Below are 17,469 nucleotides of genomic sequence, written 5' to 3'. Positions count from 1 at the left end.
TCTTTGTAGGAATGTGTTATTTTTAGGGAAGACACATTCAAGCTGTTAAACTGTCAAGTGAAAACATATTACATATTAATAATAACATTTCATTATTGGATTTGGTAACTTTTATTGGAGTTTACTTGTATGATTCAAAGTTGTTACAAAATTTATTAAAACTCTGCAAGTTTAATGCTGGAGCTGCCTTCAATAATTTTAAAGACTTAAATAATTTTTACTTCAATATTTTATATAATTTTTTAAATCTATACTTGCTGCATGTATCAACATATTTACTAACTTACAAACTAAAATTACATATGTACTCTACGTAAAGTGGATACTGACATATTTTAAATACTTTGCTTAAAACAGAGGCTTCCTTTTCTTCTGCCAGAAAGTCTGTTAGAAAAGCAGATCTTTGAAAATTCTGTTGAATTTTACTGAATCCATAAAAGTTGAGGTGACAAACTCAGATTTTTATACTGTCTGTTTAAAATATTCTGTAAGGATGCTTTTATTCCAGAATTTTTTTTTTTGAAAAGTTCTTCATGAATCACTATGCAAGTTTCAGAACATGTGACTAATTTTTGTATTTTTAGTAGAGATGTGGTTTCACCATGTTGGCCAAGATTCTCTCCATCCCTTCACATCGTGATCCACCCACCTCCACCTCCCAAAGTGCTGGAATTACAGGCATAAGTTACTGTTCCCAGCCTATTTTCTTGCTCTAAAATTTGAGAGTTAGGATTTCTCTGCAGTCATTTAATAGAATTAATATCATATGTATCATGTGACCACAAAAAAATAGAAACAACACATTAGAACATGTTAGCTGTATTTGTTAAATAAAAGAAGAAAACTGAAGAGTGACAATGAGTAGAATTATTTGTTAGTTTCTTAGGCTCAGCTCATCTAGCTCATGCAGTTGCAGTTTTTTGGTAAGAACTGCAGAAAATGCTGTTGCAGCTGAGCATGAAGGGTTTGAAATCTACAAGCAAGATCTCCAAAAAGAACTGCAAAATAAAGTGAGTACTGGTGTTTGCCATTTCCAGTATGATATCAGTACACTTTATTGATATGTAAACTTGGTACAAGGAACATCAGTGTAAATCAAATCTATTTTAAAATCAAGCATTACTCACCCAAATATGCAAAACAAACTCTTTCTCATCTGAGAAAATTCTCCAGTTATAATATGGCCTTATATTTATAATAGTAATAAAATTGGCAAGAATACAAACACACAGAACATAAAATTTCTGGAATGCCTGATTGTACCCACTGTTATATCTTGATGTTCAGTCTGAAGAATATTGCAAACAGTTACTGTGTCTTCTGCCTCCATGACCTAGAATTATTTGATATCACTGAAGCCGATGGTAAAAGACTTGTCTGTGTGTTCTGTTTGTCCTTCTTTTTTTTATTTAATTAGGGTCCCCATTGTTTAGTGGCATGAATGTTCTTGAAACTGGCAGAACAAAATGATTGCAAACAAAATAAGAAAACTTTTTCTTTTGAAGCAAGCAGTGATTTGTTTTACATTGACTTATTTATCTATTCTCAATCTGCTCAGATTGAACATCTGTGCAGCTGAAGACCCAGATACTGGAATGCAAACCTTTGGTAAAGAGGATAACTATTCAAGTTGCTGATTTAAATTGCAACAGAAGCAAACTCAGACAAGTTAGAGTCATTTTTAACCCAAAAATATTCCTGTGTGTATAAAGCTTATGATGCATGTGAAATGTAATGATGATAATTTATTGAATCCAAAGTAATTATTGTATTAGAATAAAATCCATAGAAATAAATGTCATGTTAGAAGTAAAGCTCCCTATTCGATTTAGTAATACCATTGGGAACATCAGCAAAAGTGACTTATTTAATAGGTGCCTCATGCTTTTGCAGAGCCTTATGTCTCAAATAAAAAAGTTGTGGTGGTCACGTAGAAGCCCCACATTTATCCTCAGATTTCCATTCTTATTTGTTACTCCAATGTTAAAAGTAATTTAGTAGTTTTATGAATTCTTTGATAAGCATATATTTACATACATGGAAAAAGCTGGGTGGTTTAGCACAAAGAGCACTGCCCTCATAATCAGAAAACTGTTCTTCTTTTGGACACAAATTTTGAAGTTAGTTGTTTGATCTTGCACATGTTACACTAATTTCCTTGGGAGTATATTTTCTCATTTGTATTTGGGGCAATAATACCTATTGAGCCATGATAAGAAAAATATAAAATGAGATCTGTTTCAATCCAGTGCCTGAGACATTAAAAATAGCACTCTAGAAATTGTTACTGGTGTTATTTTATCATTGCATCTTCACCATGGATGCATCTCTGCCCTTTTCTACTTCATAGAAATAATAATGAAGGTTACATGCTTTCTTCATCACTTGTTTTAAAGCTCAAAGAAAATGTGCATGTGTTACTACCTCAGTTGGTTGCTCATACTTGTTCCACACCTTTCTTGCTTACATTTGCACTCTGGCTTCATCAGCCTCTTGTTCTTTTCTACCAACATGTTACCAATTTTTACATCTTCATTCATTTACACTTTCTTTTCCTTTTCTCATTTCGTTCTGTCCTGTTTGTGAAAGCTGTCACATTGAAATTATAGCAGTCTCACAATAATAATAAAAAAAATTTGAATGAAGATAGAACTCTTTTGTGTGTATGTGTTGTGGAGGCAAAGCTTTTATTTATTTATTTATTTATTTATTTATTTATTTATTTATTTATTTGTATTATCATAGGGAGGCATTGCTGGAGAGTGAGTAACACACACTGCCTTTGCATTGGAGAAACCAAGGAGTTCTTGGATTTACTCAGTTTTAGTCCCCCATCTATAAAGTGGGAGCAGTGAGAGTTCCTTTACCACTGTGTTATTGTGAATGCAGAACTTCACTTCCTTGTCCAAAAACTCTCACCATGTGCTGTAGAGTTGGGAATACTTCTGAATCCTTTAGTGAAAACCAGTAATTATTTTGCAGTCAATTGCAGAAATACTTATTCTTGGATAAAGAAAGATATTAAATGTGCTTATATCAGTTCAGGTCAAAGTTTTCAACCTGATGAGTTTTTGTCTGTTTGGGCTTTGACACCAAATAACTTAAAATATTTGTTTCTCAGAGCTTGTAGATTTAAAAATTGTGCATAACAGATTTTGTAATTATACCATGCTATAAAAGACATGTGTACATCAACCTGGGAGGAAACTGGAGCACTTACCACAAGTGGGCACACTGTATCTTTATACAGCAGTGCAGTTGTGTGTATATTTTCTGTCTCCTAACCCTATTTGTAAGCTTCAGGAGGACAGCAATTTTGGCTTTTTAATTTAAGGTTGTATTCCTAGCACTTGGGTGCCTGTCATTTATCAAGGACTCAATACATTTCTGTTGGCAGGGAGATCTAAGAAGGATAAATAGGAAAAGGTCTGGAGTACAGTTCCCAGCAAAAACAACACATGGAATGAGTGATCACTGCATTTCCAATAAGTTTTTACTGACAACACACTAGAAGAATACCAGCCCGAAAAGCACCATGAGTTTCCAGCACAGCTGTTTTAGCCAGGATCGCGGGTTTTCACGCAGAAAACTTACTCAAATCTAGGTGGCCATTTCAGCAGATGCCTGGAATGTCAGGGAGACAGAGCCACCCATTCAACTGAAAAGGAGGAGACTAAAAAAGATAGCCAGGCAATTCTGATTGGTGGATCCCATCCCCACAAAGACAAGCAATCTGAAACGCTCTGGATTGAGAGTTTTGCAGCAAGCATAGATGGACCCCATATACTTCAGCTCAGAGGGGCAAAAAGGGTATGCCATTACAGTTGGAGTCCACCTCTACCAAGGCAATCAGCCATTACTGAGGCACTGTGCCATTACTGAGGCAGACTCCTATTATCATGGCAGTTTTAACTGTATCTATGTAAACAAAACCACAAGGAAGTTTACACAGCAACTAGGCAGAGTCCATGGCAGCACAGCAATGCCTCTGTTGGAATACTGTAACTAGAACACCTCCTTGCTGTGCATGGCAACTCTGAAAATAGACACTAGCACATCAGGAACTTATAAATAAAGCCATCCTTTCCAGAACGGAGCACAACAGAGCTCCCAGCAGAGCACTTGAGCTTCTCTAGGGGAGAGACTGTCTCCTCAAGTTTCACCCTGACCCTCATATATCCAAAGAGACAGCTCATAAAAAAAGAGCTCTGGCTGTCATTTGGCAGAAGAAGAAACCAGCAGCCACCCTTACTGTTCTGCATCACCTGCAGGTCATCTCCAGGCAAGAAGAGTCTGGAGTGCACCTCCAGCACTCCTGAAGCAGAGAAGCCTGACTGTCAGAAGGAAAACTAAAAAACTGGAAGAAATAGATTCAACATCAACAAAATGGGTGTCTACTCAGAGACCACATTTGAAAGTCAACAGTTGTAAAACTACAGGTAAATAAATCCATGAAGATTGAAAGAAGCTAGTGCAGAAAGCTTAAAAACACCAAAAAAAAAAAAAAAAAAAAAAAAAAAAAAAAAAAAAATCCAACAACAACAACAAAAAAAGAACACTTCTCCTCCTCCAAGGGGTCACAACTCCTCATCAGCAAAGGAACAAAGCTGGGTGGAGAATGAGTATGAGAAATTGACAGAAACAGGCCTCAGAAAGTGGGTAATAACAAAATTCTCTGAGCAAAAAAAAAAAAAAAAAAAAAAAAAAAAAAAAAAAAAAAAAAAAAATGTTCTAACCCAATGCAAAGAAACTTACCTTGAAAAAAGACTAGATGAAATGCTAATAAGAATAAACAGCTTAGAGAAGCATATAAATGACTTGATGGAGCTGAAAAACACAGCACCAGAACTTTGCAAATCCTACACGTTTCAATACCTGAATTGACAAAACAGAAAAAAAGGATATTAGAAATCGAAGATCAACACAATGGAATAAAACAATAAGGCAATATTAGAGAAAAAAAAAAAAAAAACAGTGAAAATAAATGAACAAAGCTTCCAAGAAATATGGGATTATGCGAAAAGACCTAATCTATGTTTGAAAATTGTATGGAAATGTGATGGGGAGAAACAATCCAAGCTGGAAAACACTCTTCATTATACTATTTGGGAGAACTCCCCCAACCTAGCAATGCAGGTCGACATTCAAGTCCAGAAAATACAGAAAACACAAGAAAATATTTCTTAAGAAGAGCAACACCAAGGCACATAATCATCCAATTCACTAGTGTTAAACATGCTAAAGGCATCCAGAGAAAAAGGTTGGGTTACCCACAAAGGGAAGCCCATCAGATACACAGAGGTCTCTCAGCAGAAACCCTATAAGACAGAAGAGAGTTGGGGACAATACTCAATGTCCTTAAAAAAAAAAAAATTCAGCTGGAAAGGGGACAATATTCAATGTCCTTAAGAAAAAATATAAAAAAGTTAATAAAAATATTTTAACCTAGAATTTTATATAAAGCCAAACTAAGCTTCATAAGTGATGGAGAAATAAAATCCTTTTAATGACAAGCAATTACCAAAAGATTTCACCACTACCAGTGCTGCCTTATGAGAGCTCCTGGAAGAAGCACTAAACCTGAAAAGGAACAACAGTACAAGCCACTACAAAAATGTTCCAAATGGTAAAGGCCATCAACATAATGAAAAACTATGTCAACTGATGGGCAAAACAACCAGCTAGCATCAAAATGGCAGAATCAAATTCACACATAACAATATGAACTTTAAGTGTAAAGTGGTAAATGCCACAATCAAAAGACACAGACCAGCAACATGGATAAAATGTCAAAATCCATCTGTGTTATTTATTTAGAAAACCCATCTCATGTGCAAGAACTCACATAGGATCAGAATAAAGAGATGGAGGAAGATATATCAGCAAAGGGAGAGCAAAAAAAAAAAAAAAATCAGTGATTACAATATTAGTTTCTGATAAAATGGTCCTTAAACCAATAAATTTCAAAGGAGACATAGAAGGGCATTACCTAATGGTAAAAGGATCAATGCAATAAGAAAAGCTAACCATTATAAATATATACACAGCCAAGACAGAGTACCCCCAGAAACATAAGGCAAGTTCTTAACTCAACCATCTTATCACTTGCTAAGTCTTAAGTTTTCTCTCCAGTTTATCCCCTTTCAGAGACTTATGTTTGCTGCATGTATAACATGTAGGAATATTAATTGTCTTTTGGGGAGAGGGTAAACTACATCCACTTCATCTGCTTTATTAGACAAATGATGATACAAGATGCAGAACATCCATGTTATTCCTTTTGGGTAGCAAACTTTAAGTCATTTTTTTTGCTGTTGAAAGAGTTTAAGCTAGTTTAACATAAATAAACATTATTTAGAAAGATATAGCAACAAACAGATATTCTAATCATGCCAACTATTTAATGTTTTGCATTTGCTTTACTTATTTTTTCCTTCATCACCTATCTCTCCTCCTCCCCGTGCTCATTTTGTTGTTGCTGTTTTTGTTGTCATTGTTGTTTGTTTGATACTTGCCTTATTCTGGCCTTAACCTTACTATATTGAAGTTCACATTTTAACCTGTCTGATTATCCATCATTACTTCATCCTACCTTTTCTTAAATGTCATTTTCTTTTTTTCTCGGTGTCCTGTTGTTCACCCAAGTTAATCTTTTCATGTTTTATTATTTTTAATCATTAGCCTGTTGTTGTTGTTGATTCTTTTGTGATATAATCTTGGCCTGTCCCCCAGTTAAAAGGGCAGTGGCAATATCTTGGCTTACTGCTACCTCTGCCTCTGAGGTTCAAGCAACTCTCCTGTCTCAGCCTCTTGACTAGCTTGGATTACATGGGTCCACCACCATGGTTGACTAATTCTTATAGTTTTTAGAAGGATGGGATTTTATATCATTTTAAAAAATGCAACTGGGCTGGTCTCAAACTCTTGATCTCATGTGATCCACCCACCTTAGGCTCCCAAAGTGCTGACATTAAAGGTGTGAGACCTGGCTACATTTCTTTTAAACCTAAGTTCAGCATTTAACCATGTCTATCAGACAACCCTCTGAAAATACAATTTGAGAACTAAAATGTGGTATAGATCTTTTTTAATTAATTAATTAATTTTTATCACATTTTAGGTTTTGGGGTACATGGCAAGAACATGCAAGATTGTTGCATAGGTACACACATGGCAGTGTGGTTTTCTGCCTTCCATTCCCTCGCCTGTATCTGTCATTTAATAGCATGTGGACATAGGTGAAAAGACAATTGTGCTGTGTCATGGTATTACAGGATAAGAAATCAGAATTTCTCACGTGGATCATTGATTTTAATTACTTAATACTTAGGCACAACTTGAAAATATATGAATATGGTAGAATGGCAGCAATCAGATTATAGTTTGAGAAATCTGGCATCCAAACCCATATCACCCATATCACATTTAAATCCCAGCTGTCCCAGAAAACTGAATGAAATGTTGTGCAGCTACTGTCCTCGGCATATATATATATATATATATATATATATATATATATATATATATACACACACACACACACACACACACACACACACACACACACACCTACTAATGTATACCAGGTACTGTTTTACATCAGTGCTGAATTTTTAAGACAGGCAGACAAGAAAACTAATGTGATAGATAAACACTTCCTGAAAAAATAATGTTTCTGCATTAGAAGTCTTAAGTAGGCAAACAGGGAGAGAGACTTTTATCTCCAGGAGAGAAAGGTGGCCATAGTTACAGGATGGGAGTGTTCATGGCTGAAAGAAAAGTTGTCTGAATGTGGGTCCACATAAACCATGCTGAAACAGAAAGACATGAAGCTGAAAGGCAGAGAATATCAGGTCTGGAAGAGATTTGTTCAGCCATGCTGCAGATCTAGGCTCAGAATCTAGAAGATTCTAAATACCAACAAAAACAATTACAAATTGACTTTCGGCATGAAACCAATGTCATGAAAATGTGCATTAGAGGGCAGGTATAGTGGCTCAAACCTGTAGTCTCAGCACTTTTAAAGGCCAAGGCAGGTGAATCACCTGAGTCCAAGGGTTCAAAACCAGCCTTGCCAATATTAAAATTTATCCAATGGTTGATGCACATCTAGTCCCATATATTTAGGAGATTGACAGACAAAAATGGCTTTAAGCCAGAGGTTGAGTTTACATTGAGCTGAGATTATGCCACTGCATTCTGGGCTGAGCAACCCAGCCAGATTCTGCCTTAGGTTAAAAAAAAAGAAAAAGAAGAAGAACAAGAGGAAGAAGAAGCATAAGAATAAGAATAAGAAAGAAAAAAAAGAAGGAGGAGGTGGAGGAGGAAATGGAGGAGGAGGAGGAGGAGAAGGAGAGGGAGAAGGAGAAGAAGATGAAGAAAGAAGACAAGAAGACGGAGGAGGAGGAGGAGGAAGGAAGAAGAAAAAAAGAAAGAACAAAGAGGAAAAGAAAAAGGAGATAAAGTGGAAAAGAAAGAGGAAGAGGAAGAGAAAAAGGGAGGAAAAGGGAAAGAAAAAGAGAAAGAAGAAAAAAAAAATTGTGCATTAGAAAACATGAAAGGAACTCCTGCAGAAGATAATTAAAGACACAAATCTGTTGGAATGTTTTGATTAAAAAAATGATTATGGCTAATGCTAACTGTAAAATTTCAGCATATTCTAACAATGATGCCATTCATGTACATAATATAACATGAACTTTGTAAATCAAGTGATGACACAAATAAACGTGATTATAGTTACTGAACTCACTGCATATAAACTGTAATGAAAAAAGTCTGTCTACTACAATCGAAGCTTAAGATAATGGGGGAAAGCAATTGATAAATAGGAAACTAGTGCATTTTAACCCATTTCTAAATTGTATGTGTGGGGGTGGGTGGGTGTCTCTGTGTGTGTATGTGTCTGCATATTTGAGCATCTGGTCCTGTGCAATCCCAATTTAGTCCCAAAATTTTTTAAGCCCAGACTAATTGAGAAGTCACTTATTACATTTTACTATTTCCACTTCATTCATTTTCCCTTACCTGTGGCTGTGGTTTTGAATGCCCTCTCCAAATTTTACATAGACAGTTCCTGGTCATTGTGATAGCCATGGGAGGTAGGACCTTTGAGAGGTAATTAGTCATGAGGATATACCTTGACAACAGCATTGTTGACTTTATCTGGAGAGCACGTTAGTTATTTTGTGAGGGGACTTTGGATCAAAGGATAAATTCGGTCTTGATTTTCTCTTCATCACATGTCCTTCACTTTATGTTGATTGCCTGTCATGGAAAGAAAGACACACTAGATGCAGCCCTTTGGAATTTCCAGCCTTCAGAAACATGAGCAGAATAAGTCTTTTTCCAAATAACTCCGTCAGTAACATTGTGCTATTGAAGCAGAAAATTGCCTAAAAGACTATTATTTCTTTCTCTGTAGATAACTGAACGACCTTACCAAGGTATACGGCAAAGGTATTGCCAAATAATCAAAAGCACACACACACACACACACACACACACACACACACACACACACACACCACATATAAAATTTACTATACTGTATATGTATATGTCTTATATATATTAGCCATACACATATGTATATCCGTTCAATATATGTTTTAAATGAAATAAAATGCAACATGATTTCACTCTTAACCATATGTTTAGAAATAAATAAAAAGCAACCGTAAAGGTAAACATGTAATTTTATTGTTCAACATGATAATTGCAGTATTTTTGCATTTTTTTCAAGGAAAATGTTAGTCTCTATGGTTGTGCATTATATGGTACTCTTTTAGTGTCACTCTAATATCAGTTGTAATTAGGGTTGTATTTTCCCAGTGAAGATAGTTGAAAAGCTGGCTTGAAAGGAGAGTCAGCAGATATATCAGCTCTCACGGGTCCTAGCAACCACAGGTTGCCAGCTCGTAGCAGGTTAGGATAAAGAGTCTCATTTATTGACATATCAGGGTATCTGCTTGGAAAAGTTGATGGTTTCACTATCAACCCCAAAAGACTATTTTGTGAGGAAGATATGATTTGGTATTGAGAAGGTGTGGTTGTAATGCTATTAAAAGTGTGGTCATTTGCTTGTATGTAGGTGCTATGAGATTGCATATGAATACTGGCCAACTGATTTAAAATAGCATTTTGATTTGTTGCAATGCATTCTGTTGGTCCAAATGAAGTTGAAGATGGAGTAGGAGGAAAGCCACTTCTGGTTGTGTCAGGCAAACAGGCAATTCTTTGGCTGATGGAAGGTTTTCTTATCAGAGGCATATTTAAATTTGTAGAGGTTGAAAATGATCCTTCTCCACTAGTTTCAGCAATTAATGCAGAATTATGATTATCTGTGTCAGCCCCTGCTCTAAAGTACTTCTTATTGAAACCTTCAGTGAATAAAGTAGACACAAGAGAAGCGTTTCTAATCCCAATTCTTCTTTTCATTTTTACTAAAAGTTAAGGATAGCCACGTTTGAAATTTGGGTTACAATAGACTTAACTAAAAGCAAAAGAGAAAGTAATTCAGTGTCATTTTAAACCAAGAGAAAAGTGGCAATAGCACATATAATACAAAAAACTCAGATTGCTGTCTTATCACACAAAGTTAATGTCATCAAATGATGCATGAACATTGTTTATTCTTTCCAGGAATGTGCCTTTTGGGGAGAAAGTGCACTCAAATTGTCAAGCCCTTGAGTAAAAACATGTTACATAATAATAGTAACATTTAATTATTGGCTTTGGTAAATTTATCTGGAGTTTATTGGTAAGATTCAGAGTTGTTACAAAATTTCTTGAAACCTGGAAAGTTTAATGCAGAAGCTGCCCTCAGTGATTGTAAAATCTTAAACAATTTTTACTTCAATATTTATATAATTTACAAAATCTAGACTTACTGCATGTATCAACATATTTACTGATGTACAACATAAAATTACCTATATACTCTACATAAAGTGGTCACTGAAATGTTTTAAATACCTTGCTTACAATGGGGACTTCTTTTTCTTCTTCCAGAAAGTCTGCTAGAAAAGCAGATCTTTGAAAATTCTGTTGAATTTTACTGAATCCATAAAGGTTGAACGGTCGAACTAAGCTTTTTATACTCTCCGCTTTAAATATTCTGTAAGGATCTTTTCTTTCCAGAATTTCTTTCTTGAAAAGTTCTTCATGAATCACTATGCAAGTTCCATCCTCATCCCATGAAATGGACTTGAACTGGTCACTTTCAACTATTTTCCAAAGTTTTCTGGGAAAAGTCTGAGAAATAAAATCATAACGCTTATCTAGCTCAGAGACACAAACTGTGTAACCTGGACTTTTTATCAAGGATCCTTGTGACAAAACCTGAAAAGCATTTTCTTCAATTATTGACCTTAAGTCAGAGTCTTCAGAGAATATGTCTTCACCCAACAGAAACCTAGTGGAAGTTTCTGAACCAGTCGATTTAACTTTAGGAGAAACATCTTGAGTTTCTGAAGAAATAGCTGCCATCTCAAATAAATATTTTCTCACCTAATCCTCCAGCGTGCATGGTTTTCAACACTGCAGTTTGAAAACCTGCTGCAGTAGTCCTAAGCAGGTAAAGTAATCTAGACCACTACAATGGTTCTCAATTTGAGTAGCTATGACACCACAAGGGGCCTTTGGTCTCCTAGCAACACATATGAAATTTTACCAAGAGGATTTTCTTCTCAGCCCGAGAAATGTATACAGCAAAACTAAAACATAGACTGATTACTTACACAGTACAATCTGCAAGAATCTCATCCCAGCAAAATCTTTTAAACATGTAATTAAATAAATAATGTCCTCAGTACTTGAAATACACGAAATTTTCTCACTGACACACACACTCTCACTAGATTGGTTCCAGGGGACACAGGGTCTGGTAATTGAGCAGCAGAGATAAATAAAGATTATTAAAGCTCTGTCAGTTTGGCATATTGAATTGAAGACTGATGCACTACGTGGTAAAAAGAAATGCCCATAGATATTATGGGTATTTTTCTAGTTGTCAGGGGCTGGGAAATAGAAGTAGTTCTTTAGGAGATACAGGGATTTCTGTTGATGGATAGAAATATTTAGGAACAAAAGAGAAAAGATTATTGTACAACATCATAAACATATTAAATTCTGTTGAATTGTACACTCTAGTAACTTTATATTATTTAAAACTTACCTTCAAATGTTAAGATGAAAACAAATGTAACTAAAATATCTGATTAGATTTCAGAATAAAATGTAAGTTATATGCATATCCATTCAAAACATTTTATGTATATTTTTTAAATTAATATTGATTTTGTTTGCTATGTTTATAAATATCTGACAAATATTAATGATATACAATAGTTTAAAGCAGATGATCTTGGAAGCAGATGCCAAAGAACGGAAGATTAAAAAAAAAAAAAAAAGCAAAAGCCAAGTTTTTTAAGTAAATTTTATATGTATCCAAGCAGAATTTTAAATTATTTTTTTATTGTGCTCAAATGACCTAATGTCAATTAAAAAATATTTTTTAAGAAATCATCTGTGTGATGTAACATAACTGTCTAACAAAACAGGATTTGAATTTGTAATGTAATCTTAATGTTAAATAAAATATTTATTGAATTTTATACATTCATGGTATAAATAATTTCTGTATGATCATGGTTTAAAAGTGGTATATTAAAATTTTAAGTATTTGCGTTGGCAAGTTTTGAATATGTGTGGAGGAAAGAGAGGATAATTTTTATGTTTCTCACACCATAGGAGGCAATTATCTCATAATTGAAAGAGATGTTATTGTCAGAAGTTTGTCTTGGTTTAATGTAATTTAGGTTTTGTGGGTAATTTTGTATACTTTTATTCCAGAATTTTTAATATATAACACAATGTAATAAAAACGTCCACATCAGTAAACTCCTTCTCAAGATAAAATAGGTGTTTCTACCAGAGGTGGTTCATCAATTTTTACAATCTTTTTGTTTTGAAAAATGGACAATTAAAATATTTTTTAATTTTTTCTTTTCTGGGAAATGCTTATGTTGCACTGCCTGAAGCACAGGCTTCTTCTGTGATGGGAGGGGAGGATTGATTACTGACAGCATCGAAAGGTGGAACAAGGGTGTGAAAAAAAAAAAAAAAGAAAAGAAAAAAAAAAAAGGAGTTAGTGAGAGAATCAGAAAAAGAAACCACATTAAATGTTGGACAATCTGCATCAAATGGTGGCTGAGAATTTTGGGAAGCTAAGACAAGTGACAGTGTAGAGAGGAAAAATGCCTTGTTGTTCTCAGTGGGAGACAAAGCTGTTACCTGTCTCCAAACTGCAAGCCTATATTTAGTAATAAAGAGGCAAGAAAATAAGCAATTTTACATTAAAAAAAAAACATGAATAGAAAATGGTCTTAATCCACTATCTTGTGTAAAAGAGTAAGATACCTGACCTCTTTTCTTGTAGCCTTTGATACACTTTATGTTCCTGTTAAATGTGTATATATAATTTCACAACAAATTTGTTTTCATTTTCTCTCATCTTTTTGAAGAGGATGCACGTGTTGGGAGTAGATTTTGGTTTTGATTCTATTTTTCCAAGGAGAAAACTGAGTGTATCTGAAGAAAAAAACGTAGAAAGAATTGGCCAGCCTAGTGGCTGATGTCTGTAATCCACATTTTTAAAACAAGCATTTTGAGAAACACAGGGTGCATTTTCTGGATGTTATCTTGCCCTGTGACCTTGTGTCTGGTCATCAAGAGAAGAAGACATGCTGAGAATGTGGGGAAGAGAGATAAGGTAGGTTTTTTAGGGAGTTAGTTAATTTCAAACAGAGACTGGGGTGAGGTTTTATATCAAACACAACACAGTAAACTATATTTTATTATGCAGCAAATAGAGACTACTGTTGTTACTATTACATTTCCCATTTAATATGTGGCTTTTTATTAATCCATTAATAGGAAGCAACGCTACTGCTTTAAACATTTACTACCACCTAGAAGTTAATATTTGGTAAATGTTATATGGTGCTTCTATGAGCTTACAAGCTTATTTAGTAGATCTCTTTTATGCCTGTTTGGTTTTTGAAGCTGGACCTCAGGGTGGATGGCTTAGCTATGTTGCAGAACATTTTAAGAGAAACCACCTGGGAATGGCTTTGTGCTTTTTATGGACAGCAGCATGGTGTGTGAGCTTATGGTAAGCCTATAGCACCGAGTTGATTCCTTTAGCACTAGGTTGAGAGTTTCTATCCTGACACGAGAGGCAAAAATTAAACTTTTAGTACCTGACGAACTCTTTGCGACTGTGCCTGTCTTAAGAGTTGTCCCTCCTCTGTGGAATCTCACCTGCTTTTGTCTAACCAGTCACGTACCTGGGACCAGCCAGGGTGACAGCTTAGAATTTGGAAGGTTCTCACAGGCTGATATGCAGAGTGCTGAGGTTCCAGGAATGGCTGTTACTCACCTATAAGATACCATTATTATTAGTATCTCATTATTATTAATTATTATTTCTGATAAGCTTCCTGCTTAGAAAATATGGTATTAATGTAGTTTTTTTGGCTACTAGCATATTATTTGCTTAGTTTAAGTTTATTTTATCTCATCATTTGACAATGATTAAGTTCTATTAGATGATTATGCTGCATAAGCCCATAGTTAGCCCTTTTATTGTAGTCCTTTTATTAGTCCTATTATTTTGAGGCAGTGGTACATCCTCTTGGGGCACAGGATGATACTTAGTTAATGTCATCAATTGACTGGTGGTTATTGCTTCTGTAGTTGATTGAATATCACCAATTAAGAGAGGCAAGAGACAAGATAGTATTAAACACCCTTTCAATACAATTACTACTGCCCCCTGAGTGTTTTACCCTCCCCCTCCCAAATATACAAACCATCCTTCAAAGAGTGAGTATACTGATTACTCTTTCCAAGTTTGTACTGGGACATGAGCTAGATTTTGAATCCTGGTGGTAATTTCCATGACTGTTTGTCCATTATTATTAATGTCCAGACGGCCATTTGATAAGCTAAAATGTCCATATACTCCTCTTTTTGGAGCTAAAAGATAATCCAATGTTAGTCTCTTTTGGAAAATGGCATTTCTCATCTGTGTGGCTTGTACCACTAGCAAATCAGAAACTCTGGAAGCTTCAGTGGTTGTGACTTGTAGAAACTTCTGAGCCTGATGATGCCATTCATTGTATCGATTAAAGGACTATATCCCCATGACCCAATTTGCACCCAAATAGCTCAGCCATAATAATTAAGTATTCTTTCTAGAGGACAGTCTGTGTTTTTTCACTTTTCTATTTATACATTTATTATAATTACACCAGCTTATTGTATTATTAGCCCAATGTGGGATTTGCTTTGTTTAGCGTTATAGGACAGGTTAAGCATTGTTTACAAATGGATCAAGAGATGACAATGAGCCATGGCATATAGAATTGGCACCCCAGTAGTATTAGTAGTGCTGTTTTTTATATATGGGTTGCTTAGAGAAAGGTTTTACAGACCTAGGGGCTATATCTTCAGAAATTGCTAATTTTCCATGTAAGAACTTCTGCCATTTTTTTTTTAATGCACTTCATTGTCCTGAGTAAACCAGGTCCTCTTATTTGGAAACTCATTTGACTTCTATTTAATCAAGTGCTCTAGGAGGAGAGACATAATACAAGCTGCTTTTCTAGCTATTGTGCTGGAAAGTGGGGTATTTATCATTGCACACTTAGCCACTGCCTCTGAATTCCTGGTAGGGTTCCACCTTTTTGATGGCCTTGACAATGTTTAACAGCTATTTTCTTAGGTTTTTATACTACATCAAAAAGTTGTAGAATTTCTTCTGTGTACTTTACACTTGTTCCTTGGGCAGTTAGGAGTCCTTTTCTCTTGTGTCTGCTCCTGTGTACATGTAGCATAGCAAAGGCATATTTTGAGTTAGTATGTATCATGGTTCCTTTACCTTTTGTTAACAGCAATGGCTGTATTGGCAAGTTTTGAGCCACTAGCACTGAATCTAGAGTTACAACTGCATATACTGCCCGTTTGACTCTTTCTGTTACAAAGCAGCTACCAGCAGTAAAGTACTTAACATCTGGATTTTGGAGGGGCTAATCTGTAAGGTCCCGTCGACCTGAGAATACTTTATAGACTGTTTCTACACAGTTATATAAGTGAGATTCTTGCTTCAAAGGGAGCAGTGTAGCAGATTTGAGAGTGTTTACAATTTCTAAGTTGATGTACAATTTTTTTACACAAAAGTCCCTAGGATCGAGTTATTCTAGAATTTGACAGCCAGTGGTGACCTACTTAATCCATTAGTGTTAAATCATAGCGTGATACCCTTACAGTGACCTGCTGCCCCAGATTTCATTTATTAGCTTCCAGCATGGGCATGGCTGTAGTGGCAAGCACCTTGAACCAGAGTGGTCTTTTTGGAGCCACTGAGTTCAGCTACTTGGATAGGTAGGATATTGAGTAATGTCATTATCCCAACATTGGGTTAAAAATCTAATGGCCATTTTCCTCCACTCATGAACAGTCAGAAGAAAAAAGTTATATCTGGCCGTCCTAAAGCAGGTGCCTCAACTAGAAACTTGTTTATCATATTAAATGTTTTCTGTTGTTAAGGGCCTCGGATGAAGGGGTCTTTTCTCCTTGACCCCTTTGGGGCTTCATATAATAGTTTTGCCATTAGCAGGAAATTTGGAATTCTATGTCAGAACACTGCTGTCCCTAAGAACTCTCTGACTTGTTGCTGTGAGGTTGTGGTTAGATCCTTGTATACACTACTTAACATGTGCCATCAGTGGCTTTTGACAAACTCCACATATGTGAATACTGTGCAGCAAATCTGGCCTTTTCTCTACATAGCTTTTACTCTATCTTCCACAGAAAGTGGAGACAGTTTTTTAATGGCAATCTTCTATAGTGGGTGCTGCTGGGAGAAAGTAATTCACATACTGGAGAAAGGCTCGGTCTTTATTTGGTGGGGTGTAAGCATTAAGGTCTGATGGTAGGACCTCACTAAAAATCATGAAGGAGTTGTTGAACACTTTGGTAAGCCTGGTCCAACTATGCTGGGGATTTCCCCTTTGAAGCACAAAGATATGCCAACTGATTGGCATGAGACAAAGGAAGAAGAAAGCGTTCTTTGACTCTAAAACAGTGAACCATACTGCCTTGGAGGGAATTAGGGGGAGCATGATGTATGTGTTTTGGAAAGTAACAGAAAGCAAGTTACTGTTGCTTGGTTTACAGCTTGTGGGTTCTGCACTGGCGTATAATCATTACAGGTGTGGTAAAATTTATTACTAGGAAGTAATTGATTGATTGATAAGAGTGGAGTGTCCCAGAATGACCAGCATGGCACAAAAATGTCTTGCTTCTCTAAGTGTTCTAAATGCTTTTCTAAGCCTAAAACTGCCTCCAGTGGTGTGGGATACTGGCTCCCATTTTTAGTCCTCCTACCTGCTGAGCATGCTT

At 35.6% G+C, this 17,469-nt stretch overlaps 1 protein-coding gene across 1 annotated transcript in view; it reads right to left on the bottom strand.

Moving 5' to 3' along the window:
- Positions 1 to 11,490, bottom strand: part of LOC141583044 (heat shock transcription factor, Y-linked-like) — a 14,872-nt gene extending 3,382 nt beyond the window's left edge. Inside the window, exon 1 of the mRNA XM_074392460.1 lies at positions 10,978 to 11,490. Within this exon, the coding sequence (XP_074248561.1) occupies positions 10,978 to 11,490 (513 nt within the window). The remainder of the gene's footprint in view (positions 1 to 10,977) is intronic.
- Positions 11,491 to 17,469: the final 5,979 nt, after the last annotated feature.

The sequence above is a fragment of the Saimiri boliviensis genome, chromosome Y (genome assembly GCF_048565385.1).
Source record: "Saimiri boliviensis isolate mSaiBol1 chromosome Y, mSaiBol1.pri, whole genome shotgun sequence".
Lineage (NCBI taxonomy): Eukaryota > Metazoa > Chordata > Mammalia > Primates > Cebidae > Saimiri > Saimiri boliviensis.
The sequence above is the reverse complement of the archived record's forward strand: the minus strand, read 5'-3'. Positions and strand labels throughout refer to the sequence as shown.